General features: G+C 42.2%; 8 protein-coding genes across 8 annotated transcripts; 6 read left to right on the top strand and 2 right to left on the bottom strand.

The window, feature by feature from the left end:
- Nucleotides 1-10,950: 10,950 nt before the first annotated feature.
- N7471_006700 (uncharacterized protein) lies at nt 10,951-11,493 on the top strand (the record flags this gene model as incomplete). Its single annotated transcript, XM_057279419.1, has 1 exon — nt 10,951-11,493. The coding sequence occupies one exon, from the start codon at nt 10,951-10,953 to the stop codon at nt 11,491-11,493; it is 543 nt and encodes a 180-aa protein (XP_057139029.1).
- Nucleotides 11,494-12,503: 1,010 nt separating this feature from the next.
- Nucleotides 12,504-12,693, top strand: N7471_006699 (uncharacterized protein; the record flags this gene model as incomplete). Its single annotated transcript, XM_057279418.1, has 2 exons — nt 12,504-12,638; nt 12,682-12,693. 2 exons carry the CDS (start codon nt 12,504-12,506, stop codon nt 12,691-12,693), a joined length of 147 nt encoding a protein of 48 aa, XP_057139028.1.
- Nucleotides 12,694-13,827: 1,134 nt separating this feature from the next.
- N7471_006698 (BCL5p) lies at nt 13,828-15,258 on the top strand (the record flags this gene model as incomplete). Its single annotated transcript, XM_057279417.1, has 1 exon — nt 13,828-15,258. The coding sequence occupies one exon, from the start codon at nt 13,828-13,830 to the stop codon at nt 15,256-15,258; it is 1,431 nt and encodes a 476-aa protein (XP_057139027.1).
- Nucleotides 15,259-15,956: 698 nt separating this feature from the next.
- Nucleotides 15,957-16,379, bottom strand: N7471_006697 (uncharacterized protein; the record flags this gene model as incomplete). The annotated part of the gene is made up of 1 exon (XM_057279416.1): nt 15,957-16,379. One exon carries the CDS (start codon nt 16,377-16,379, stop codon nt 15,957-15,959), a length of 423 nt encoding a protein of 140 aa, XP_057139026.1.
- Nucleotides 16,380-17,464: 1,085 nt separating this feature from the next.
- Nucleotides 17,465-18,265, top strand: N7471_006696 (uncharacterized protein; the record flags this gene model as incomplete). Its single annotated transcript, XM_057279415.1, has 1 exon — nt 17,465-18,265. One exon carries the CDS (start codon nt 17,465-17,467, stop codon nt 18,263-18,265), a length of 801 nt encoding a protein of 266 aa, XP_057139025.1.
- Nucleotides 18,266-18,937: 672 nt separating this feature from the next.
- On the top strand, nt 18,938-19,936 carry N7471_006695 (alpha/beta hydrolase; the record flags this gene model as incomplete). Its single annotated transcript, XM_057279414.1, has 1 exon — nt 18,938-19,936. The coding sequence occupies one exon, from the start codon at nt 18,938-18,940 to the stop codon at nt 19,934-19,936; it is 999 nt and encodes a 332-aa protein (XP_057139024.1).
- A 646-nt stretch (nt 19,937-20,582) lies between these two features.
- N7471_006694 (uncharacterized protein) lies at nt 20,583-21,727 on the top strand (the record flags this gene model as incomplete). Its single annotated transcript, XM_057279413.1, has 3 exons — nt 20,583-20,644; nt 20,740-20,811; nt 20,875-21,727. The coding sequence occupies 3 exons, from the start codon at nt 20,583-20,585 to the stop codon at nt 21,725-21,727; spliced, it is 987 nt and encodes a 328-aa protein (XP_057139023.1).
- Nucleotides 21,728-23,597: 1,870 nt separating this feature from the next.
- N7471_006693 (uncharacterized protein) lies at nt 23,598-24,510 on the bottom strand (the record flags this gene model as incomplete). Its single annotated transcript, XM_057279412.1, has 3 exons — nt 23,598-23,766; nt 23,813-23,890; nt 23,945-24,510. 3 exons carry the CDS (start codon nt 24,508-24,510, stop codon nt 23,598-23,600), a joined length of 813 nt encoding a protein of 270 aa, XP_057139022.1.
- Between the last annotated feature and the right edge of the window lie 50 nt (nt 24,511-24,560).

Raw genomic sequence — 24,560 nt, 5'->3', positions numbered from 1 at the left:
CTAAGATTCGACCTAGAATATATGCTAGAGAGGGGCTCGAAGCTAAGAAGAACCTCTCGGTACTCCTAATCTTTATCTAGAAAGTAGCCTATTACTACTATAAACGCCTACTAAAATGGCGATATCTAATAGTCTAGCGTAAGGGAAAGCTTTACCTTTAGTAGTAGACTCTAGAGGAGTCTTTCTTGGTATTTATTAACAAATACCTTTAGCCGCTTACGGATTATTCGTTATAAGGGAATAGTTAGTGTAGTTAGAGTAAGGCGTGCGTATTTGATAATATTAGTAAACTCCTAATATTTAAGGAACAAAAATAGAAGATATAATATAGTAATCAGATTTAGTAGCTTCTACTCCTAAATATCCTATAAGAAGATAAGAACCGGTATATTTAATACCTATAGATAAGTTAGTAACGAAGATAGTATAAGGAAATATAATATATAGCTATCTTAAATAAATTCTTAATATTCGGCCTTCTTAACGCGAATTTAGTATAATTGACCCCCTTCCTATACTTATTTATAGACGAGGTGCCTATATAAGTAGCTACTAGATAATTAAGAACCTTCCGATATTACTTATATATCACACCTAGCTTCCTATCTTTAGTATTCGCCACTTAGTTAAAATCGTTCTAGCATTCTACTTAATAGCGCGCGTCCTAGTTCACGCGCTTGGACTTCCCAAATTCTGTCTAAAGCCACCATTTAACGAATTCCTTACTTATTATATTATAGTATAGGGCGAAGGAATTAATACGGTTAGGATTTAGTATCGTAAGGTAAGGAGGTAAAGGTATACGTTATAGAGAGCTTAGAGGAGCGAACTAATAACTATCGCGTGCCGATATTAAGGTTTATTAACTTCCCGACGTATAAGGGGTCGTAAATAGTGTATCGTTAGGGAGAAGATATTAAAGAGCGTCTAACGGTGCCCCCTTATAGTTTAAGGAAGTATAAGTGTTAGAAAATTGGGATATATTTAATATAGATATATAAATATAAACGTAGTAAGGAGTAGGGGACTTATAGTAAATTATTTTCTATAATTAAAGTGTAAAGGACTAAAATTTACTATTTGCTAAGTTAATCTATTAACTCGTTAAATAAACTATTACTATTAGTTAATTTATAAGGGTCACCCGTAACGAACCTTATAGACCCTTAACGACCCTCGTAGACCCTTAACAAACCTCGTTATAACCCTTAATAACCCTTTTTAACCTATAATAGGCAGAGTTTTTTATATTATAATATTAAATAGAGTAGTTATATGTTACGCACTGCAAACTGGTCACAGTTAGGTTAGATGGGTTCCGGGTATACTTGTCTTAATACTCCTCAGTATCCAACGTCAACGATCTGTACTCTCAACCGTACTGTTGCCTAACAGGCCTTACTGCAGGATAGGTCCTTTTAAGGTATCGAGGAACGATGCTAGGTAGAGCGCCGAGTAGATCTATACCGAGGTATTGGTCTACTCGTAGGTGTTGTCAAGTTATAATCAAGTAAAGAGTCACTGAAGTTCCAAAGGTATATATAAGTAACAATATAGGATTGAAGACGAAGAACTAAACTAAGTATATAAGGGAGTGTCCTTATATATCCTTCGTGCCTACTCCCTAATCTACCCCCTAGGGGTCGATACTAGAGTCACTATATACTCCTAGGTATACTCCTATAGAGTAGGTCCTAGAGTCACGCTTAGTTAGGTGTATCCTACGATCAACCTTTCCCTATAAAATACTAGGGTTATACTTGGCTAAGTATATCCTATAGTAGTCCTACGACTAGTCCTATCCTAGGATAAGCCTAGTCCTACGATATACCTTGGTCATATGTCTCACTCACTAGATCCCTAGGGATCCTATAATGGTTGCTATTGTGCGATAGCCTATATCGTAGGATCCGTGGTTCCTTACGATATAACTTATCTTAAGCTCGTTAACACCGTGTGTTATTCTATATCATAAGGGTATAACGGAAAGACCATATATTTCTGTGGTGTATCACGTGACTTATTAGTTAGTTAGCTCTCGGTGGCCTATCGGTATAGCTTATAGATCTCCGCTAATTGGTGACGGGAGTGCCCGTAATATTACCTCCCCCTCTTCTAGGGTTTCGTCCTTAAAGCCTTTAAAGTCGTCGACCCCCCTCTAGTAAGTGGTATCATTTTTATTTTTCTCTTTTTCTTAATGTCGTCTTCTCACTATACCTTTTCTATCCCTTTATAGTGTATAATTCTAAAATCGTATTATACTAGGGTTTTAGCCTATCGCGCTTATCGTCGTGTAAGAACCTTAGTTATTATAAAGAATATAAGGTTCTTATAATCGGTCCGTACTATTATAGTATGTTTTACTCCTTCTAGATATACTCTCTAGACTTAGAATGCTAACACTATAGCTAGTAATTCCTTATCGTATATATTGTAATTAAGCTCTATAGGGATCATTTTCCTAGACTAGAATATAACCGGTCGGGAAGTCCCGTTTTCTTCTTAAGTTAGTCTAGCTCCGAGAGCGTAGTCTAAGGCGTCCGTTTCTAACACGATTAGTAGATTATAGTTAAAGGTGGCTATAATCGTCCGTTTGTTAAATAGTTTCTTTAGTTCCTAAAACGATATCTCTACTACGTTATCCTATATAAATACTTATCCTTTCTTAGTGAATCGGTAGAGTCCGGTTACTATACTAGTATACCCGTTAATAATCTTCTAGTAGTAGTTTATAAGTCCGAGAAATTATTACACTTCCTTAACGTTTCTAGGTGTAGGCCATTCTATAATGCTTTTAACCTTATCTTCTTCTATACCTAGTCCGTCTAGGCTAATACGATATCCGAGGAATCCCGTTTCCTAGATATAAAACTCGTATTTCTTAAGTTTAAGAGTGACCTTCGTAGCTCTTAGCTTATATAGTACTAGCTTATTATATTTGATATACTCTTCTAGCGTTTTAAAAAATACTAAGATATTATCTAGATATATGATAACGAAGATATTAAGATACTCTTCTAATACGCTAAAGATAAAGCGCTAGAAAGTTGCTAGTGCGTTAGTAAGGCCGAATGGTATAACTATATACTTATAATGCCTATACTTAGTTCTAAATACCGTTTTCTATTCGTGTCCTAGCTTAATCTAAATGCGATAGTACGTATTAGTAATATCATACTTCGAGAAGTACTTTGCTCCCTAGATCCGATCCTAAATCTTATGAATTAAAGGTAGTGGGTGTCGATCTTTAATAGTAATCGAATTTAGATATCGATAGTCTATATAAAGTCGAAGACTCCCGTCCTTCTTTAATCCGAAGATAATCGGGTATCCCGCTAGTAATTTAGAGGCGCGGATATAACCTTTCTATAGGTTCTCGTCGATATAATCTTTAAGCGCTCTAGACTCTTTCTAAGATAGTTAATAGATAGGTTTAAAAGTAGGTTCTATACCCTCTATCGTGTTAATCTTATAGTCGAAGATTCCGTGTTCTAGTAGCACTCTATCGGCTAGTGCTATAAAGATATCCCTAAACTCTTAGTATTCGTCTAGAATCCGAGGTTTATCGCTAGTTAAGTATAGCTTTTTATATTTAATAATCATATATTCCGCTAATTCTTAGTCGGATATATCTAGTGACTATTCTATTATATCTAGGGTAACGCCCGTGACTAATACTCTAACCCTTTTCTTATAGGACTAGTTATTACTACTATCGTTTTATCGGGCAGACTTCTTCCGACGTGTTTTATAATCGTTATTTTATTTCGCACACTCGTATCTATTAAATAAGATACGTCCCGTTTGCTAATCGATACTTAGGTTATACTTCCTAAGCTATAGAATGCCTAAAACGATATCGTAGTCTCCCGTTTCTAAGATATTAAACTTAATTAATTCTAGGTGTCTATAGATAGATATAGGTAGAGTGATAGTTTCTTCGCTAACTCCCCTAGAGAGGACTTCTCTATCGAATCCTATAACTAGTATCATTTATAATAACTATTTAGTCGATACTTATCGGTTTTCCTAAAACCTTAGGTTTATAAAGTTATTAGTGGCACCTAAGTCGATAAGGATCCACGCCTTTCCTATAGGTAGGATTATAAATAGTTTAATATAGGTTCCTACTAAGGTTACGGCTAGCTACGCCGTTAGACGATTCTCGTGATCGTATAGTTGTCTTCCGTTATACCAAATTCCTTAGTACTCTTACTTCTATTATAGCTTCTTTATCCACTATAGTAGTCTTAGTTCGATGCCGTAATCTAACTTTACTAACCTATAGATTATACACGTTTCGTCGTAGTATATAATACTAGCTATTCTGCTATATCCTAGGTGTTATATATATCCTTTATATATATAAGTGGAATCTTTATAAGGGCATCCTATTAGGTCGTCGCCTTCCTTAATTGCTATAATAAGGTGCTAGTCTAACCTACTAGTCTAAATCTCGTTCTAGAGATAACTAATAAGCTTATCAGCTTCTTTATCGTTACTTGGTTAACGATAGTTCCTAGGACTTTCTAGTGGTATCTCTAGGATTACTTCTTATTCCTAAGAGTTATTAGACTATCCTAGGGAATAGTTTAGTTCCTAGGGGATATACTAGGTCCATCCTTGACTCTCTATAGTATCCTAGTCGATTTCTAGATAATTAATATATTACTTATCGGCTAACCCTTTAATATATAGGTTGCCCGCTATTATCTCTTCTAGGCTTATATCTTCCAATTTTACTAAGAGATCTTCTAAGGTTTCCTTTCTTAGGTAGTCCTTTCTAGATTCTTACGTCGTATATAGTTCTTCACGTGTTCCTCGTATATATTACCGTTCATACGGTTTCTTCTACTTATATTCCCTTACGCGGTGTCCTAGTTTCCCGTATATAAAGCAGAGATTCTTCTATCGACGCTTATTTTACTTATCCTAAGTGGCGTCTAACTCTATTAGCTTTAGGCTATATAGATCGGGGTCTTAGGGCGCTTAGTCACGGCGCCTATTACCAAATCGATTGAATCTATAACTTTTACCCTTTTTCCACTAGTCTATCTCTCGACGTTCGTATCGTCGTTCGTTAATACGATTATCGATCTTAACTATAATCGTAATAAGCTAGTCTAGGGTTTCTAGCCTATCGATTCGTGCTAGCTTATCCTTAATATCTAGCTTAAGTCCTACCTCGAAGTACGGAATATACGCTCGGTCGGGCAGATCTAGATAGGATATAATTTATTAGAACTCGGAGGCGTAAACTAACGCGCTAGTTTATTATCTGATTTTCTATAGCTTACGTTCAGCTATTCTAGTTACGTCGATATCTCCGAATATTCGTTTAAAGTGCTATCGGAAGCTATTATAGCTACCGAAGATATCTATAGTCGTTACGGACCACTCTTTAGTTAGCTTCTCGTAATAGTCCCGAATGTGTGGTTTAAGCTAGTTCTATACTTATCCGCGTAAGTAGGTTGATATAAAAATCACCCTACTTACTTTAGATAGAAGCTTAGCCTTATTCACGTCGATATATATATCTATCTAAGTGAGGAATCCTCGAAGCTTAGTTCGGTTTCCCTTAAAGTGCTTAGCCTTAGGGATCCTTAGCCCTTAGATAGCACTAGCTAGTGCTAAAGCGGTGACCTAAGCGTGTATCTATATTAAATAGTCCTTAACCGTTACGTTATACTTCTTCTAGTCCTTAAGCTACTTTAGTAGGGCTTTAACCTATTATTAAAGTGCCGATATCTTTCTCTCCTACTCTTCCTCCTAATCGTCCTATAGACGAGGGGTCGATACCGATAGCTTCGGAGTAGCTAGAGCTATTGCTACTAGTTATAACTCGAAACTTGATTCGAGACGGTCTTCAATATATTACGTACTACAAACTAGTTATAGTTAGGTTAGATAGGTTCCGGGTATACTTGTCTTAATACTCCTTAGTATCTAACGTTAACGATCTATACTCTTAACCGTACTATTGCCTAATAGGCCTTACTATAGGATAGGTCCTTTTAAGGTATCGAGGAACGATACTAGGTAGAGCGCCGAGTAGATCTATACCGAGGTATTGGTCTGCTCGTGAGTGTTATTAAGTTATAATCAAGTAAAGAGTCATAGTAGTCTAAAAGGTAAACATAAGTAACAATGTATGATTGAAGACGAAGAACTATACTAAGTATATGAACGAGTGTCCTTATATATCCTTCGTGCCTACTCCCTAATCTACCCCCTAGGGGTCGATACTAGAGTCACTATATACTCCTAGGTATACTCCTATAGAGTAGTTCCTAGAGTCACGCTTAGTTAGGTATATCCTACGATCAACCTTTCCCTATAAAATACTGGGGTTATACTTAGCCAAGTATATCCTACGGTAGTCCTACGACTAGTCCTATCCTAGGATAAGCCTAGTCCTACGATATGCCTTAGTCACGTGTCTCACTCACTAGATCCCTAGGGATCCTATGATGGTTGCTGTCGTGCGATAGCCTATGTCGTAGGATCCGTGGTTCCTTACGATATGACTTGTCTTGAGCTCGTTGACACCGTTTGTTATTCTGTATCATGAGAGTATAACGGAAAGACCATGTATTTCCGTGGTGCATCACGTGACTTGTTGGTTGGTTGGCTCTCGGTGGCCTATCGGTGTGGCTTGTGGATCTCCGCTGATTGGTGACGGGAGTGCCCGTAACATTATAGTCTTTAAACCAAGTTTATTTAGTGTTTAACTTATATATCTCTATATTAAAAGTGTGAATAGTTTGAATAGAATTCTTTCGTCTTCCTAATATAAAAAAAGTCCACCTTATATCTAAATTAAAGATATTTTAAAACAAAATACATTTCTTATAAGGAATGCTATACGGATATATATATCTATAATATATATTTCTACTATAATACAGACTGATTACTTCCACCTCACTTAGTACCTCTTCCCTATAGTCGTATAGTGTAAAAAAAGTATAGAACTAAGAGAACTATCATCAAAATATAATATTATCAAATAATTCTAGAATATTTAACAACTTTAATAGTCGCGAGTCGGTGTTCATAGTCTAGTGGACAAAACATATATAAATAACAGTATTCTATTAAGAGAAGTAAGCAGTTTTATCCACCTTAATTAGGCTTAGCGCTAGAAATTTATACATTTGAGGGTCGCTACGGGTCGTGGAGGGTCACCCGTGAGCGACGCTTGGAGGGTCAGGGTCAGGGTCAGGGTCGCTCACGAGCGACCCTAACCCTCGGAGGGTCGGGTAGAGGGTCCAAGATCATGGACCACCCGGAGGGTCACTGCCAGGTCTACTTAGCACTTATATTTAGCTTATATAACGAAGGACGGTCGTCTTTATAGACCTCCTAGCATTTCTATATAGGATACCTTATAAAGTTTCTACTATATAGGTATTATTTCCTCTATATTAGTACGTCTCCCTACCTAGCTTCTTTAGCCTTTATTAGTTTAGGCTTTACTTCTTTATGGTTTTACTAGGTTGAAAAGGCCGCTTTCGACATATTGTTTTTCGAAAATTGCTTTATATAGGTGATTGACTAGTGAGCTTTATACTAAGTAATAAGCTCACTAAATTTAACCTCCCTACCTTCGAGTATCACTATCTATTAATTATAAAAGTATAGTGATATAACTAATATAGTATCTAGGAACTAGATATTAGCATCCTTTACTTTAGTGATACCTACCTTTATATAGCGAGTATAAAGGGTTTCCTAGTTTAATAGCTATATATTAATATCTATATTTCTATCTAGCCCTTAGTCTAGATTTCTCTATTAGTGACGAAGCTTAGTAAGGTATGTTAGATCGTAGTCTAGTGAGAATCTTATCCTCAGATTTCGAAGTAATTTATATGCTAAATCCTAAGAGATAATGAAGGCTTAGAAGCTTAGGTGAATACTATTTCGTATAGCTATTACTATAATACTTAATCCTTTCCTCTTCTTTATATATCTATTATCGGCGATCGACTAAACTAACTACTTAGCCTTTAAGTTCTTATACCAATCTTATCCTAGCGTCGTTACTCGTTCTCGAACCTCTTAGAGATTAGGTTCTTAAGGTTATATTAGAGCAGCTAGCTCTTTTTCTTTTAAAGGATTATATAGCTCCTAGACGTTAAATTGATCGGCAATTCCTCTAATATTAGTAAGCTATAGTTCCTATATTATTATATCTTATAGGATAACGCGGGTAGAGGCCGCAGAGAGAGTATGATCTGCTATTCGTTATCTTTTTTATAGATAGAAATCCCGTTTTTCTTCGATTTAGGGGTTGCTTCGACGGTGGGTGGTTAAACTTTCAACTTAGCATTGACCGGCGACAGCGAGGTTTATTAATCTTAACAAATATAGATCATATTATTGAACGATTCCGGGCTCATAACTAACAGAAATCTGGCTATATGACAACGTATGGACAAAATCAGATATATTAGAATCTCTAACTAACTAAAATAACAAAACCCGCGGTTTTCAACAATCTGTGCGGACATAGATGACTAACTGTAATATGCACTTTTGTATGGTATGGATGGTACCATTTGTCACATGATTTTCTGGGTATTATACCTTGTTTCCGCCATGTATTCAATCTTAGTATTCGACAATTTGTACTAACCGGCCCCTCTTTTTTTTACCAAAAATACGGACCCTCGCAAGCGAGGGTCCTTCACCCACATGAACAGGATCATCTAAATGAACAATTTTTTTAAATCCTACCACTTTCTCTTGAATTGTTAACCACGCCACCCACCATGCCTAAAGACAATAGAGATATAGAGGATCTGATTCTTAAAGCTATCGACTCTCTCTCTGAGCAATCTAAACCTAATATCTCGAAAACTGCACGAGAATTCGCGGTTCCAATTGGACGACTACAACGCCGGTGGTTAGGTGGAAAATCGCTTTTTCAGCGTCAACCTAACGGTCGGAAACTAAGTCCTAGATAGGAGAAGGCTCTATATGAATATATCGATTACTTTGACTCCGTGGGAGCATCGATAAATCGTCGTCAAATTGCTATCGCAGCCAATTCAATTCTCGAGGATAACCATACCGATTCGGCCACGAAACCCCCCTAGATCGGCGACTAGTGGCTAAAACGTTTTATAAAACGGCATCCCGAGTACCATATACGACGCCGGCGAGCTCTTAACGTTAAGAGAGCTTCTGCACTTAATAAAACTATAGTAGAAAGGTGGTTTCAAGACTATCAACGTGTGGTGACTAAGTATGGTATATGCTAATAAGACATCTACAATTCTGACGGAACTAGCTTTCAAATCGGCGTCGGACGGGATCAATTCCTTATTATAAGAGAGCTAAAAAAGAAGCTATTTAATAGATCTGTCACTAATCGAGAATCTATCACTATTTTAGAGGCTATTTCTACTAATGGTTTTACCTATCCACCACTTATTATTTTAAGTAGAAAGTAGGTATTACTACGCTAGTTTGATAATATTAAAGAAGATAAGTATATAGCGGTAACTAATACCGGTTATATTAATGATTAATTAGTATATTAATAGATTCAGCTATTCTATAAGTGGACGATTAATCGTACGCTTGGTAGAAAGCGGCTGGTGTTATACGACCGTTTTAGCTCCTATTTAACACGCCAATTTATTGAATTTTATGAGAAGAATAATATCATTTTATTCTTCTTACTCTTATATACCAGCTATATACTACAGCCTCTCGATATAGGAGTGTTTAGCGTCTATAAACACTAGCATAGTGAGGCTATTAAAGCGGCTATAATAACTAGATGCCGCAAATTCTTAAAGGATGAATTCCTATATTATATCGCCGAAATCAGACGAAAAACCTTCTAGCCGTATATAATTAAGCTTGGATTTAAATTGATAGGCCTCTAGCCTACCAATCCCAAGCTTATTACTAATGAATTGGAGTCGTATGATCCATATCATAACAATTTACCCCGGCTGGATACCCCGTCAACTAGCTCTCAAAACACGGAATTCAGCACTCTAAAAACAGCTGAGAGAATTCGAAGAATTAGCTCTCGTCTCAGTTAGTACGATCCTACCACTCAGCGTTTCAAAGACGGGTTAGAAAAGCTTGTAAAGAGCGCTAAAGCGCAGGCTATATTAGCTCTCCAGCTATAGCGGGAATTCGATCGTACCTAGGCTATTATAGGAGCGCGCCACGCCAGATATGACAATTCCCGCCGTCATATATAGATCACTAGTATCATATCTTCTACCCAGGTGAAAGCAATGAAGCGAAAGGAATACAAATTGGACGAAAAGGCGGATCAAGAAAAGACCAAGCGCAAGTGGAAGAAGGTGTTGATCGAAATCAGGAAGCATGGAAGAGCCAAAAAACGCCGGGGAGATTAAATTGTTTTTGTATTATAGTAGTAAAATGGCTAATTGATTTCTTTACTATTTTTAATTAATTAATTTACTACATGGTGGTATGTAAAAGTGAGGTTAAAGTGGAAGATTGAAAAAATTGATCATTTAGATGATCCTGTTCATATGGGTGAAGGACCCTCGCTATGCGAGGGTCTGTAATTTTGGTAAAAAATGTAAGGGCCGGTTAGTGCTTTCCCATGCGCTTATTGTCATAATTGTAATTTATAGTATAAGGCGAACACTTTTGTCTATTCTTTAGGTTCTATCCTGACTACAACCGATGATGAAAATTTCATACTTTCCTCCACGCCTATAATTTGGACCTGTCAGTTGTTCTATCTGCTATAAAACCAAACTTATACAATTTAGTCATCCGGGCAATGAAGAAGATACCGATACGTATTTTATGCACTGTCTCGAGGCTGCCCAGCCAATAGTGACATTTCTCGGTGTCGTTGTTAAACATGGTGGTCAATTGAACAGTGGGCCCACTCTTCTTCACTACCGTGCTTCGCAACAAGTTTCCACGGAGCAAAGCATTACAATGACCAGCACCCTCACCGAAGATTTATGTGCCTTTAGTGCTATTCTTGATGAGACTGCATCCTCATCTCCAGATGCCGAAGAATATCTGAATCTTCTGGCCCCTCGTTGCCTTGTCTGGTCTGCCCTATTCTTGTATCTCGACAGCTACTGTTGCCCAGAGAAATTAGGCAATGAGCCGGGTTATCCAATCACAGGCAATGCCAAAACGCCAGAAGAGCAGTTCCTACAAGTCAATGCAACACTTGTCGTACGAAGTATTAGCGATCAAGCGCACAATGCTGCATTGAGGATCGCGCAGATATTGGATGGCTGTCTACAAACTCAAGGCAACTTTCGCAGAATAAGTCCATTTGTGCTCGATGCGCTGTACTGCACGATGGCGACGTTTCATTGGGTCCTTCGGGAAGGTGGTGATGATACAATCAGGCTTAGTCTCCAGGATGTTAAGCAATGTTTGCGGAGGTTAGGTGAGGGGTGGCCGTTAGCTCTAGAGTATCTTGCTCTTGAGGATGTGTATGCTACAGCTCCAGCAGATGAGTAATAAAAATAATGCATGACTAGTGATTGTTTGCATGAGATACGGAGAATTTGTTGGCTGCGACCTTGTCAGAATCATTTGGAGGCTGGCTTATCACAGCAGACTTTTGCGAACACATCAATAGTATGTTTCCATACTTTCTTTGCTGTGCCGTTTGCGTGGTACCCCTTGAGAAGCTTCAGGTTCTGTCGTGGAAATCCGCGGTGATCCACAAGGTAGGCCGCCGTCGTGCCCAATCCAACGTCATCATACTTGGAATGGGGTTTTGAATACGCAGATAGAGGTAGGTACTTCTTGCTTGTAGATAGATACAAGTGCCGCTGTCCGCTTTCATCAAAGGGAACTAACCAGCGGGATACAAGGGAGAGCAACGCCTTTGCGCCTATGTGCGTCACAGTCCCCATGTCCCGTGTCAAGTTGGTGGGTAAGTGTGAATGAACGATGTGAAGGGGTGGGCACAAGCAAGCATTTCCATTGAAAGAGATGTCATGGTAATAGCATGGTTGGCGCAATTGCGCATGGAGTAGTTCCTTTTCAATTGTAGGTCGTCCAGAACCAAAGGGCCTTCACCTCCGGCTCCTAGGACAGAGACAACTGTTGATAAGCGTTTGGAGCCCGCTTCTAGCTGGGGCATGAGGTTGACGATGAAACGTATGCGAGAATAGTAATGCAGACTGAGCTTTTTGTCCAATCCTTCTAGTGTTTCTGTGATGATTCGGTTTAGTACTTTCTATATGTCTGCCCTTGAGGATAAGGGAAAAATATGGTTATAGTTATCACTCACCTTCGATAGGCATGAACAGGAGGTACATTATATACTTGGTGAGGATAAAAGTGATGTCAATACACCTAATGATACAACAACATACCCGGGCATGTGGGCTTCATTAAATGGACATGATAGGATCGTGGAACTTCTGCTAGAGCGAGGAGCCGATGTCAACGCCCAGGGTGAACGCTACGGAAATGCCCTCTAGGCTGCTTGTGTTGGAGGACACGACAAGGTCGCACAGATGGTGCTAGAGCGAGGAGTCGATGTCAACGCCCAGGGTGGACATTACGGAAATGCCCTTCAGGCTGCTCGTGCCGGAGGACACGACAAGATCGCACAGATGGTGCTAGAGCGAGGAGTCGATGTCAACGCCCAGGTAAAGCAATATAGGAGTATTACGGGACTTAGCTGAACTCTAGCCCGATCGGTAGGAATTCCACGATACTTATAATAGTCTCGATACCATAATTGAGTTATTAAGATAGTCAAATCATTTAGGGATACACCGCCATCTTTATTCATTTGCTTAGTTAAGAGAGGGATCTTGGTCTTTAGTTCTCCCACGATATACTATCTGGTATTAGCCCTAATTGATCTGAAACAACGCGAGTACAGACCTTATTAATTGTAGTCCTAGTAGCTAGTAGGAATTCAAAACCTCTTTTTCTCTTTATACTAGTGGCGAATTTCCCAAAAAATCCCTGAATCGTCTCGACTATAGGCCTTTCTTCGATGCGACCGTCCATTCCTCTTACAACCCACTCGAGAAAAGCCCTATAAGTTCTAATATCCGGCGGAATGACGGCCTATAGATATAATTTGACAAAACTAGGGATAGAGGCGCAATTTAGCGGTTTGCTTCTCTGCTCCTAGGGCTAAGACATACTCGTCGAAAATAAGTAACTTGTGACTATAACCAGATTCTGTTTGTGGCAGCACTACCCGCTGGATTTCATTGTTACTATACTCCCCGAAATCCACAATATTGACCATATATTTCAACGTTGGGTCATGCTTGGTACGCATTTTGCTCGTGATAAAGCGAGCTTAAGTTGGAGTGACGAAGTGAGGTTGTAGTGATAAAGCGAGGCTGGAGAGATGAAAACGGAGGGGAAAAGAAGGGTACTTGTAGCTTTTTTAGTCATGATGGGAAATGTACCTTTTGCTGTACGGGCTAAATATTTGGGTGAGGAATATTCAGGTGGGTGAATATCTGCCCTGAGTGCCCTGAATAGAGCGGCGAGCCGCCCACGCCCGAACCGTGGGCGCTAGGTGACCACCACCTTAGACATGCTGTTGTATGTTTTTGTTTTTGTGTTGCAATGAAAGTGCTATTGTCGCCCTACTCCCTTCAACTCCTTCACCTGAATGCACTGAACACCTCTATGTTAAGATCGGGGGAGTATAGCGGCTATTCTATTACCCGAGCTCCAGCTTTTGAATCGGAACGTTATCTTATCGGCCCGATCGGCCTCCATCTGATAGGGGTTTGACTGTTTTTTTCGACATATCAAATTTCTCACAGCCCCTGAGTCGTAACAAGTACCACAAACGGCGCTGAAATCATGGAGAATGGCTGCGGCGAAATTTCCCAACTCATTCCTCTGGAGCCCCCAGACCAATGGGTGCCAGTTAATAACATCCGCAGCATTGTTTTTATGGTCGTTCGCGAGATCCTCAACGAGGGTGCAATGCGCGATGCGCTCGATCACCTCATCAGAGATCATCTCCCGATCCTCGGTGCCCGCCTGGAAACCAATTCTAGAAATGGAGACCTGGCATATCGCGTTCCGGATTCATTCTCGGCTGCTTACAACTTGTTCCAGTGGTCAAATCAAATCGATGATTCTTCTCTTGCAGCCGCTCAGGTGCTACCGGAGACTCCTCAGGCCGATTCCGGTCCTTTTTACGGGCCATGCTCTATTCCAGAGTTGGAAAAGAAATGGACACCTTCTACTTGGCCGAAGGAACGCAGATTCGAGAAGCCTGACACTCCTCTTCTCCTCGTGCATATCACCAAATATACGGACGCCACGGTTGTTACATTGAACTTACCACATGCTGTATCGGATCAGATGGGATTTGCAAGCTTGATCATTGCTTGGATACAAGTTATCAAGGGAGAAACACCGACAGAGTTTCTCAAACTGCAGCCTGGCGTATTGGATGGACTGAAGAATATGTCAAAGAAAGAGCTGCGAAAGAAAGGAACATTGCGTATTATGAGCAATTCGGATAAAATAAGATACATAATCGGTTTGCTACCGGATCTCATACTCAACCCAGAGGAAACACGGCGAACGCTATTCCTGCCGGTCAAGTTGGTTGAAGAGCTACGCGACCGTCACACGCAGACCCTAAAAAGCGAACACGGAGAAGATACTGTGGCCTTGACAAGCGGTGATATTGTCACTGCAATCCTGGCCAAACTTGCGTACTACGGTCGCAAAAGTTCCAAGAATGTGAGCCTCCACACAGCCGTGAATGGTCGCGGACGCCATCCGGCACTTCCTGCCGACAAGCCGTACCTCCACAATTGCGTATGCCATATTCTCATGCAGGGCCCAAATCCGCACAAAGTCTCGCTCGCAAAGCTAGCTCACCAGCACCGCCTTGCAGTCCTCGAGGGGCTCAAGCCGGAAAGTATCGAGCGCAACCTGGCAGTCACTAAGGTGCTTTGGAAACGCAAGCGTATGTTACAGATTGCCGAGCCCGGTAACTTGAGTTATTCATGTAGCAATTGGTGTGGCGCGTGGCGCAATATCGACTTTGGCCCAGCCGTCGTATCAAAACAGGGTATTTCTGTCAATGAGAGTGCTACAGCTCCGCCTCTTGTGTTGGGACATTCACTTGAACGCAACCATCCTACGAGATTCAATGCGCAGATCATGTGCAAGGCGGATGGCGGATTCTGGTGTGATTTCACGGTTTCTACCAAAACAGCGGCTCTGGTGGAAAGGCTTCTCAAATCCGACCCCAGACTACGCAGCCTTTGATGTACAGTCTCGGGAAATACCCCAGAGCCCCAAAAAGAGAACATCCATCGGTTCATCCAGCTTTGTAGCGCATGTCCTGCTCAACGCTATTGTTCTATCATCCTGATACGCACTAATCATGCATTAGGGTTAGAGCTATATCTATGTATATTACTGGATTGTGACCCACACAACTCCACAATAACACAACCAATATACATATGCTACGAGATTTTGGCTTGGCCGGCACAGACTAAACCCTGTAGAGGTCTTGTTCTGGTGAGTCCCGAAGGCGTGGTCCGTCTAATCATTTTTGAAGATGATCCCTAGCGAGCTGACTGGCCTCTTTATAGAATGCTGGAAGTCCTGCCTGCATTTCTTAAATTTATTCATCGACCATATCGACGCAACCGTATCGAAAGCCGAAAAAAATCCACTGTCATGTAAGAACAGTGGACAGTACGTCATCAATCCTCACAAGACTTTCCGCCACACGCAGAGCTGAAAGGTGGAGATAGACATCACGCACGCCCCGTAGTTCCACGCTGAAGTTGGGTAAGATCTGTGGAAAGAACTGGCTGTCTTCGTAGAAGTGGAAGTGACGAGCTCGGTGGTGGCTTTAGCGCTGATGGTCGTGGTTCCTTCAGATCCAACTGTGACTGTTGCGGTCGAAGTAGTCTTACCAGCCTTTGCACTCGTAGTCTTGAGACTAGTGATAGTTACTGTCTCCTTGTCGGTGACCGTGAAGCAACGGCAGTGATGGTTGAGGTTGAGGTCGAGGTGAGGGTGCTCTTTACGGTCTTTGTGATATCCTTGCCAGTGATGGTCACTGTATCGGTGGTCGTAGCTTTGCTAGTCTTGGTGACAGTCTTTATGTCAGGTGTAATGGTGCTGCCGATATCTACAGTCACGATCGAGGTTTTGGTGGAAGTGGTCATTGGTTCAGTCAAAATATCAGTACTAGTGATAGTTGACTTGAGGGTTGTAGTCTTTGTCACATCTTCTGGTGTGACCGTCAGGAGCACAGTGGACTTAATAGCCGAAGTTATACCAGTGGGGGTAACCGTGATGAAGACGCCTGTGGTTGAAGTGGAGATCACGTCAACAGTGGTAGTGACAATCGTTATAGGGACAGAAATCATGGTTGAAGTGGTGGCAGTTGAAGTAGTAGCACTTGTCACGACAGCACTCGAAACAGTGGTAGTCGTTTCCAGGATGAAGTTTTCCCTTTCAAATCGATTTCCTTCTATAGTTCTCTCCCACATGGAAATCAATACATATGTAACGGGATAATATTTCACCTAATGTCATGACCACGCGTTTTACATCTATTCCTGGCCCCCTAAGCAGGAATCCCGGGAGTACGAGGGCTCCCCGGAATTAAAAAATGATCCCCAGCGATGGGGAATCAGGGATCTAGGAATAAGAAATTAAAATCGCAGGATTAATCCATGTCTTTCTAAAAACTTACAAAGCAAAGCTGACTTACTGTGACATATCGTGAGGGTATGAATGAGCCTCCGTAAGACTAAAGGCCCCCGCACGACTGAAGCTAGCGCTAAAAGCTTGGCAAGCAAATAAGAGCCATGGAGGCTGACATGGCAAGTATGAGAGAGGCAAATTATTGTCAGGGGAAAGGCTGTTATGGGTAAAGCTTGATTTACATATGATAGCGCAACATCCATGGATGAAATGTATGAATATCATTGGATGCACATCTTCAAGAATAATCAAGGAGGATAGCCTATGACCTAATGTTTACAATAGGTTTTTCGGAATCAATCAATGGGTAGCCCATAATGGACACCATCTCCCGTGTATAGCCCATGGGCGGCGCCGAGGTCTAATTACTCGATCTGATTTATTTGACTAGTTTCGGCGCCATACCCAGTATTTTAAAACCGCAAAATCCGAGGGCCTTGGTGAGACTTTCCACTTGACAATCACATGCAACCTTAAGCAATAAAATCCCGAGGTTGATGGATAGAGGAAATGTTCAGTGGCGCCGACATTTAAAAAGGCCTAATCTCATTGCGATAGTATCATGTCAACGTTTACAACAGTTCCTGACGGTAAAGTCATCTGCTTTTTTCTTTCAGGTTCTCTTTTGAGGCCACGGTGTTTTTATCACTGACTGACGAGGAATTTGCTATAATTTCAGGTATAGTCTAAAGTTCATACAAAATCCTTTTATTCTTTGGTATCTCTTAAAGAAGCTTCCACAAAGATGTCACAAGATAGTTTCCCTTCAATGATATTTTTCGATGTCTTGGGGACAATTGTGGAATGGAGGCATTGCATCGCGAACGAACTGAATGCCGCAGCACGAAGAGCTCTGCAAGATCAAGATCGATATCTGAGTCCCGATGTGCGAGCGCGTGTCTCTGATATGTCCACTCCGAACTGGCAGGAGATCGCTGAGGAGTGGCATGCCTCATATATGAACTTCGGAAACACTTACGACGCATCTAAGCCCTTTGTCTCAGTAGATGAGTACAACCGCATCTCTTTAGAAAATATTCTTATCAAAAGGCTTCTCCGGGGATTATTTGACGAGGACGATCTCAAAGATTTGACACTCGCTTGGCATCGACTTGACTCACACTCTGACAGTGTGCCGGGCCTTTCGTTGCTGAACACTAAATTTTTGACATCTACATTATCTAACGGCAATGTAAAACTCCTCGAAGACCTACAAGAACACAATTCTTTGCCATTCAAGCACATCACCAGCGCAGAGCATTTCGGTGCTTACAAACCGTCGCCAGATGCCTATCATGGTGCTGCTCGCAGATTCGGCTTCGCGAATTCACAATGTTGTCTCGTCGCAGCCCACCTTGAGGACTTACAGGCCGCCAAAAAATGTGGGTTTCAGACAATCTATCTCGAGAGAGACTTGGAAGAAGCTTGGGATAGTAAAGATATTGCACGAGCCAGAGAAGAGGGGTTTGTCGATCTTTGGGTCGGAGTTGAAGGCTCAGGTCTGATTGACGTTGCTCGATATTTTGGAATAGAAAGTGGATTTTGAATGAATTATCAGAAATTCGGATCCTGAATCAATAGATCCAATCCCTTCATCTGCTGTTATGCGGATGGGAGCTCATTTGATAGTCTCTCTCTTTACGTTCCGCATATTTGCATAATAATATAAGAACCATAGCTCGGCAGTAAGGTAACCTATAATCGAGTGGCCGACGCAAGCCGTTGGACCACAAATATTGCCTCTAATGGAATCCTGGTATATTTTCACGTTTATTGCAGCAATTCCTAGGTAATTAGAGAAGCTTCCAAGGTTGAAAATTGTTTTGGCATCTTAGGAAGAAGATATAGAATCATAATTTGTAATGACATATTCTGCTCTATATTTAGTAATCCTATTTTATAAATGACAAACGTGATATGGTATATTTAACCGTGTCCTGACAATCTAAGAAGCCGAGAAGACGAAGACGAAGACGAAGACGAAGACGACCTCGACGGCGAACGCGAACGCGAACACGAACGCGAGCAGGTAATTGGTTGGTGCCATATATGTAGACCAAAGTTAGTGGAGAAGTTCCAGTCATGCTTCTTGGCATCCTTTATGTGATTGCACTTATGAAAAGTATATATAACCACTTTCTTATCCTACCTAGAAGAAAGACCAAAAAGATATTTTCTTCTCTGCACGTCCAATCAACAAATCACAACGGAAAGAACTATGCCCTCCAGTCGCCCCCGGCCGCCATATGACCCCGAACTGCAGCCAATCTTAAGCAGATTCAATTTCACACCAACCGTCACAACAGCACATATCGAAGAAGTGCGGAAAAAGTCAAGCCCTACTGTTGATGATGCCCTCGCCGGCCGAGCAATTGCGCACGAAGAATGTACCATCCTGAGCTCTTACGGCAGCTCGGATCTGAAAGTGTCAATATTCCGACCGACAGCAATGACAGCTCGGCCTGCTTCCTCGTCAAGATGTCAAAACCGTCCGGGGATATTTTACACCCACGGTGGCGGAATGATCGCGGGCAATCGATTTCTCGGTATTGGTGTCATCCTCGACTGGGTGGAAAAATTTGATGCGGTGTGCGTATCGATCGAGTATCGAATCCCTCCCGAGCATCCGGACCCGACACCGATCGAAGACTGCTATGCGGGACTCCAGTGGACCAGTTTGAACGCTAGGAGCCTTGGGATCGATCCGAGTTTTCTGATGATTGCGGGATCATCGGCTGGAGGAGGACTGGCAGCAGGGACAGCGCTGCTGGCTAGAGATCGCGGTGGACCACTGCTATGTGCCCAGGTACTCATTTGCCCCATGCTAGACGATCGTAACATTACAGTTTCGAGTCAGCAGTATGTTGATGAAGGTACCTGGAGTAGAGACAGCAATCAGACTGGATGGAAGTGTCTGTTGGGAGAGCGACGTGGGCAGGAAAATGTCAGCATATACGCTGCCCCTTCGCGAGCCACTGATCTCTCCAAACTCCCCCCAGCCTTCATCGATGTCGGCACAGCCGAGGTTTTCAGAGATGAAGCCGTTGCATACGCGACCCTCCTCTGGGAAAGTGGAGTTCAGGCTGAATTGCATGTCTGGCCTGGCGGGTTCCATGGGTTCGACCTTCTAGCGCCGAATGCAATTCTGTCAATCAATGCACGTGAAACAAGATCGGCTTGGGTTCATCGTTTGCTCTCTGGGGGTAAAACCCCATAAACTAAGGTACGCCAATACTCCACTATTGTCCAACCATGCTAACCACCTCTGGGCTCTTTGTAGCAGAACAGATAGATGTACCTCACAGCAATACTAGAACTACCGATTGGAAGAGGCTAAATTTCGGGCACACAATCAAGTTATGTTTCAAGAATAATGTAAATACCAAAAGCAGCAAGTTGATACTGAATGTGTCATTATCCTATTTTTGACTAGATTGTAAATTTAACTGGCTTTAAATTCCAACGAATTGCTTTAGAAAAACGTCAAAGCAAGAAATAGGACAGATATGGCCCCGCTAGGCCATAAACAAGTACCTTGGTTTTTGTTATGGTATATGTAGTGGTAAAATACGCTAAAATACGTTGTATTTTGTTTCACAAAAAGAAATACGCACGTGATACGACGACGCGCCGGTTAAGTGGCAGAAAGCTGCATTAGGGTTGTCCGTCCGCCCTCAACTCTGCTCAGGATTTATCAAACGGGCAATGCCTCCAAGGCGATCATACAGGAAGAGTATTTTGGGATGCAAAACGTGCAAGCGGAGGCGAGTAAAGGTGAGGATTATCTATCAGCATTCAAAGCATTTGTCTGACCTGTTTCCAGTGTGATGAGACTTATCCACGATGTGGACAGTGCAACAAACATGGTGTTCCGTGTGAATTTAGCGCTACCAGTCCCAACTCTTCTGCTACAAGCTCGGGCATGGTATGTGAGGCAAACCCTTTATCTAGACAGATATCTCCACAATCCTTGCCTGAAAAGTCAACTTTACCACCTGCAGTGGTATTCCCACTGTACAGCGAGAATGACTCTTTGCGACTGATGGAGATGCGCCTAATGCATCATTGCACAGCTGTGACATGCGGAATGGCGTAAGTACAATATTTCCCTCGGCCGTTGTTTAGAGACCACCACTAATAGTCTTAAAATGCTAGAACCGTAATCGAGGATACCGGGGAATGGCGCATCTGGTCTATGGACGTACCATTAATAGCCTTCCAGGGCGGCCCATTGAACCCTCTTATCGATCTCCTCCTGGCTACTTCTGCCTCTCACCTAGAATCGCTCAACCCCAACGACCCATCCTTAAGGCTCGCATCCTCTTATTATCTTTGCTCGGGGCTTGAGAAGTTTAACAATATGCTGCTTCAAGCAAACGAGGAAAATGCCCCCATTCTATTCACATCTAGTGTACTGGTTGCGCTGAGCGTGCTACACTCACGTCAAGAACAGAGCTTTGGCGCTCAGTTTTCAGTTCCGTCTGACTGGTTTCGCGCTTTGCAAGGCGTCGGGAGCGTCGTGTCTATCACAGGAGCATGGATTCAAAATTCGAAGTTTCAGCCACTGCTCCTGGAAAAAGAGAGTTCATTTCCTTTCGGGGCTATAAAAACAAACTTCTTGTTCGCAGAGCTCTTGTCGGGATTAGATCACATTTCGATGGATCCGAAGGAAACCGCTGCATATGAGCTTGCAGTGGGCCACCTCGGCTGGTCATATGGGTGCTATATTGCAGGAGAACAAAAGTCTGCTGTGCGGAGGAAAATTTTAAGTTTCCCGGCTATTGTCCCCTTAATTTTTATTGAGCTCCTAGAAGCTCAAGACCCACGGTCCTTGGCCATCACGGCATACTTCTTTGGGTTGACTGCAATTTTGGAGGAAGTATGGTGGATGCGAGGAGTTGCTAAAAGAGAAATACTGGGCATTATGACCCTTGTACCTGAAGAATGGAAGTGGGCGATGGCATGGCCGCTCCAACAGATTAGCAGTGATTTTGAGACCCATGGATAAAGCGATCAAGGGGGCAATTAGCTTGAGACAACTTTACCAACCACAGGGACGGAATTCCCCAAAGTTCAATTCTTCCCCTGGGTGGAGATCGGTCACTGTTCTCGTCGATATCGTATACAGATATACGAAGCCTGAACTTCCTGCCTAGGCGAAACAGATTCATCCATATACGGAGCTGTTTCTCTATAGCGCTCCAATCAATATCGATATTTTAAAATGCTTGGTCAGATAATGTTGGTATGGTCATTCACAGATACCCCTGAATTATAGTATTTTAGGTCATTATTTCGTCCTCTAACGACCAACGTCTATTCTTGGAAAAGCGAGATCCGCAACTAACCCAAATTTGGATTAGCGCATATTAAGATAGGCAATCCGCAAGTATACCAAGGGGAATCTGTTTTCGAATATGACAGTACAACACCTCTACTTTTTTTGGGGGTTTTTTTTGAGATGCAACTTCGCCGAAGGGTTGGGGTAAATGAATACACACACTACGCAGCACACACATAAATTGTACGCCTTATTTTACGAAAGCTCGTTTGTCGTCGAGACCAATACAAAAAAGGTAAAGGAGGGCGTAATATTCAATGATCTCTAATATGTATATTTAGGAGGCTATATGAACAAGAATTACTCAAACCGCGGTATGACCACAAGCTGATACGGCCAATGGAGTCGAGGATAGGACATTAATAGAGGATGAAGTTCTCGATATAGTCGGAGTGGAGGATGAATACGAGGAAGGTATAGATCTAAAGTTAGAAGCACCACACGAGCTCCCAGCCTTAAATCCATCGTCCAGTGTGCATATTACCTTATCTCCATTCTAATTGAAAAAGGTGACAAGGCCATTCTGATGAACCTATATCCATGCGACTAGGAGTCCATTTTCAGGGCCGCACGTATCAACGTCAAGGACAGAGAAGTCTTTGCGGGTATATAGTTCATATGGTCAGTCGGGGAACAAGAAAATAGTGAAGTTGGAGAAGCACGACGCGGCGAATATCTAGAAATTAAAAGGTGATCGCCCGAAAATGGAAATTGAAAAAGCAATCTAAGAAGGCCCGAGGGTCCTGGTATTCACAATTGTACACGCGATTGGCTCATCTGCAGCAGCTCAGCCTCAATTCGTCACACTATAGATAGGATCAACATAAGTTGCACAGTTGTACTTAGAGATTCAACGTTCTTTTGCGGTTGCTTACATCTAAGACAACTGTTCCTAGATTTCGCGTGTGTTCTCCGAAGCTTATGGTTTGTTATATCGGTAGCGGAGATCTCAGAACCAATGCAATCACAACTTATTAGTTAGACGCTCGATGAGATGCTCTAAGACCTTTTAATTGTTGCGTTCTCTCATAGTCATCTATTCATAAGGCCTAGATGAGGGCGAGATGTCCAGGACCCCGCTTGCGACTGATTATTTGGAATGCCTAGGTAGAGCGGAAAGAATGTGCACTCGCATATTATGACCACCTTTTCTTTTTGAGATAGTACTAAAGGGTTTATGGGATATATGGTTGTGAAGGATGAGGCTAACTGAATTCAGCGAAAAAGAAAATCCACGTGCTGCTAGTCTATACTGGCATTTCAGCTAGCCAGTGTAGATATACTGCAGCATGATATGTCCGAAAGCCATATAGGCGCCTAAAAGTCTGAACTCGGTGTGCGAATTGCGCTTTTTATCCGACTGAGGGACATATGGTCAGCGATCCTAGCGGGGTGAGACATTCCTAGTATACGGAGGAACAGAGAGATACGTTCTTGATGGATCTTGATAGTATGCTGTTTAAGCTAATTGGTCAAACGCACGAGACCAAGCGACAGGGATTACCCCGTGTCTCCTTCTGCACATCAACCCTCCTTCTCACCAGATCCAGCCATTGCCCTTTCCTTGTTTGAGATCGTTCGCCATGATGGGAATGTACTGGTACCGGGCCGGGGAGTTTAGGACCAGGAAAAACATCACGAAGTTGTAGTCGTCCCACCCTATGTTTCGGGGGATGCGGCCAGCCCGCCTGAAACCGGAGATTTTGCTGTGTATCATTAGCTTGAGATTGCAAGAGATAGAGTAGAGCATACACATCACCTGTGGCCTTGTCGAGTATGATCTTTGATGCGGTCGCCAAGCTGGGCTCGTACCCAAACCTCAAAACTTCACTAATTCCAGTCAGCTATAAGTAGGTGATCATAATAAATCGTTCAGTAACAAACGTGTAGGCCTTTTTGAAGTTGTCACGGATGATCTCTCGTTTGTTGTAGGGAAGGCTCCAGAACTCCTTAGGATCAAGAGAATCTCCTGGGACCTTTTTCCATACAACGTACATGATGTATCCGCCGGGGACAAGGTCGTTCGAGTCTTGCTTTTCGATTCCATATCCACGGAGTTTGGGGGTAGCAGTGCACCTGTTTTCAGTTAGATACTTCAAGGCATCCAGCTCCACGTGGTTTCGAGGCTCGGAGGCCTGTGCCTTCCGAACGTCCAAGTTGTCAAGCTCAGTGCCAGCTAGAGGAATTTGTTTGTAGATCCGCATATAGGCGAGCTTCCTTTTGTTCCCGGCACCTGCAAGGCGACAAAGATACTTTCCAGAGGTATATGCGGGGCCCATTCCGTTGTCAAAACCTTTGCGGGTAACCGGGGTTGGACGCTCACTCAGTTTTTCGAGGATGAGCCAGTCGCGAGGGGGGTAAAGAGCAGAGTCCGGAGACTCCTGGCAGCATGTAGTGATCGTTTCACCAATCATCTTGGGAAGAACTGGATGAGCCTCCATTTCAGGCATAGTGAGCGTGAAAGGGCGAGGTGGTAAGAGATAAAAAAAGCGTAGGAAGG

The sequence above is a fragment of the Penicillium samsonianum genome, assembly GCF_028829775.1.
Source record: "Penicillium samsonianum strain IBT 33392 chromosome Unknown utg000003l_segment0_segment0, whole genome shotgun sequence".
Classification (NCBI taxonomy): Eukaryota; Fungi; Ascomycota; class Eurotiomycetes; order Eurotiales; family Aspergillaceae; genus Penicillium; species Penicillium samsonianum.
Note: the sequence above shows the minus strand (reverse complement) of the source record. Positions and strands in the feature narration are given on the sequence as shown.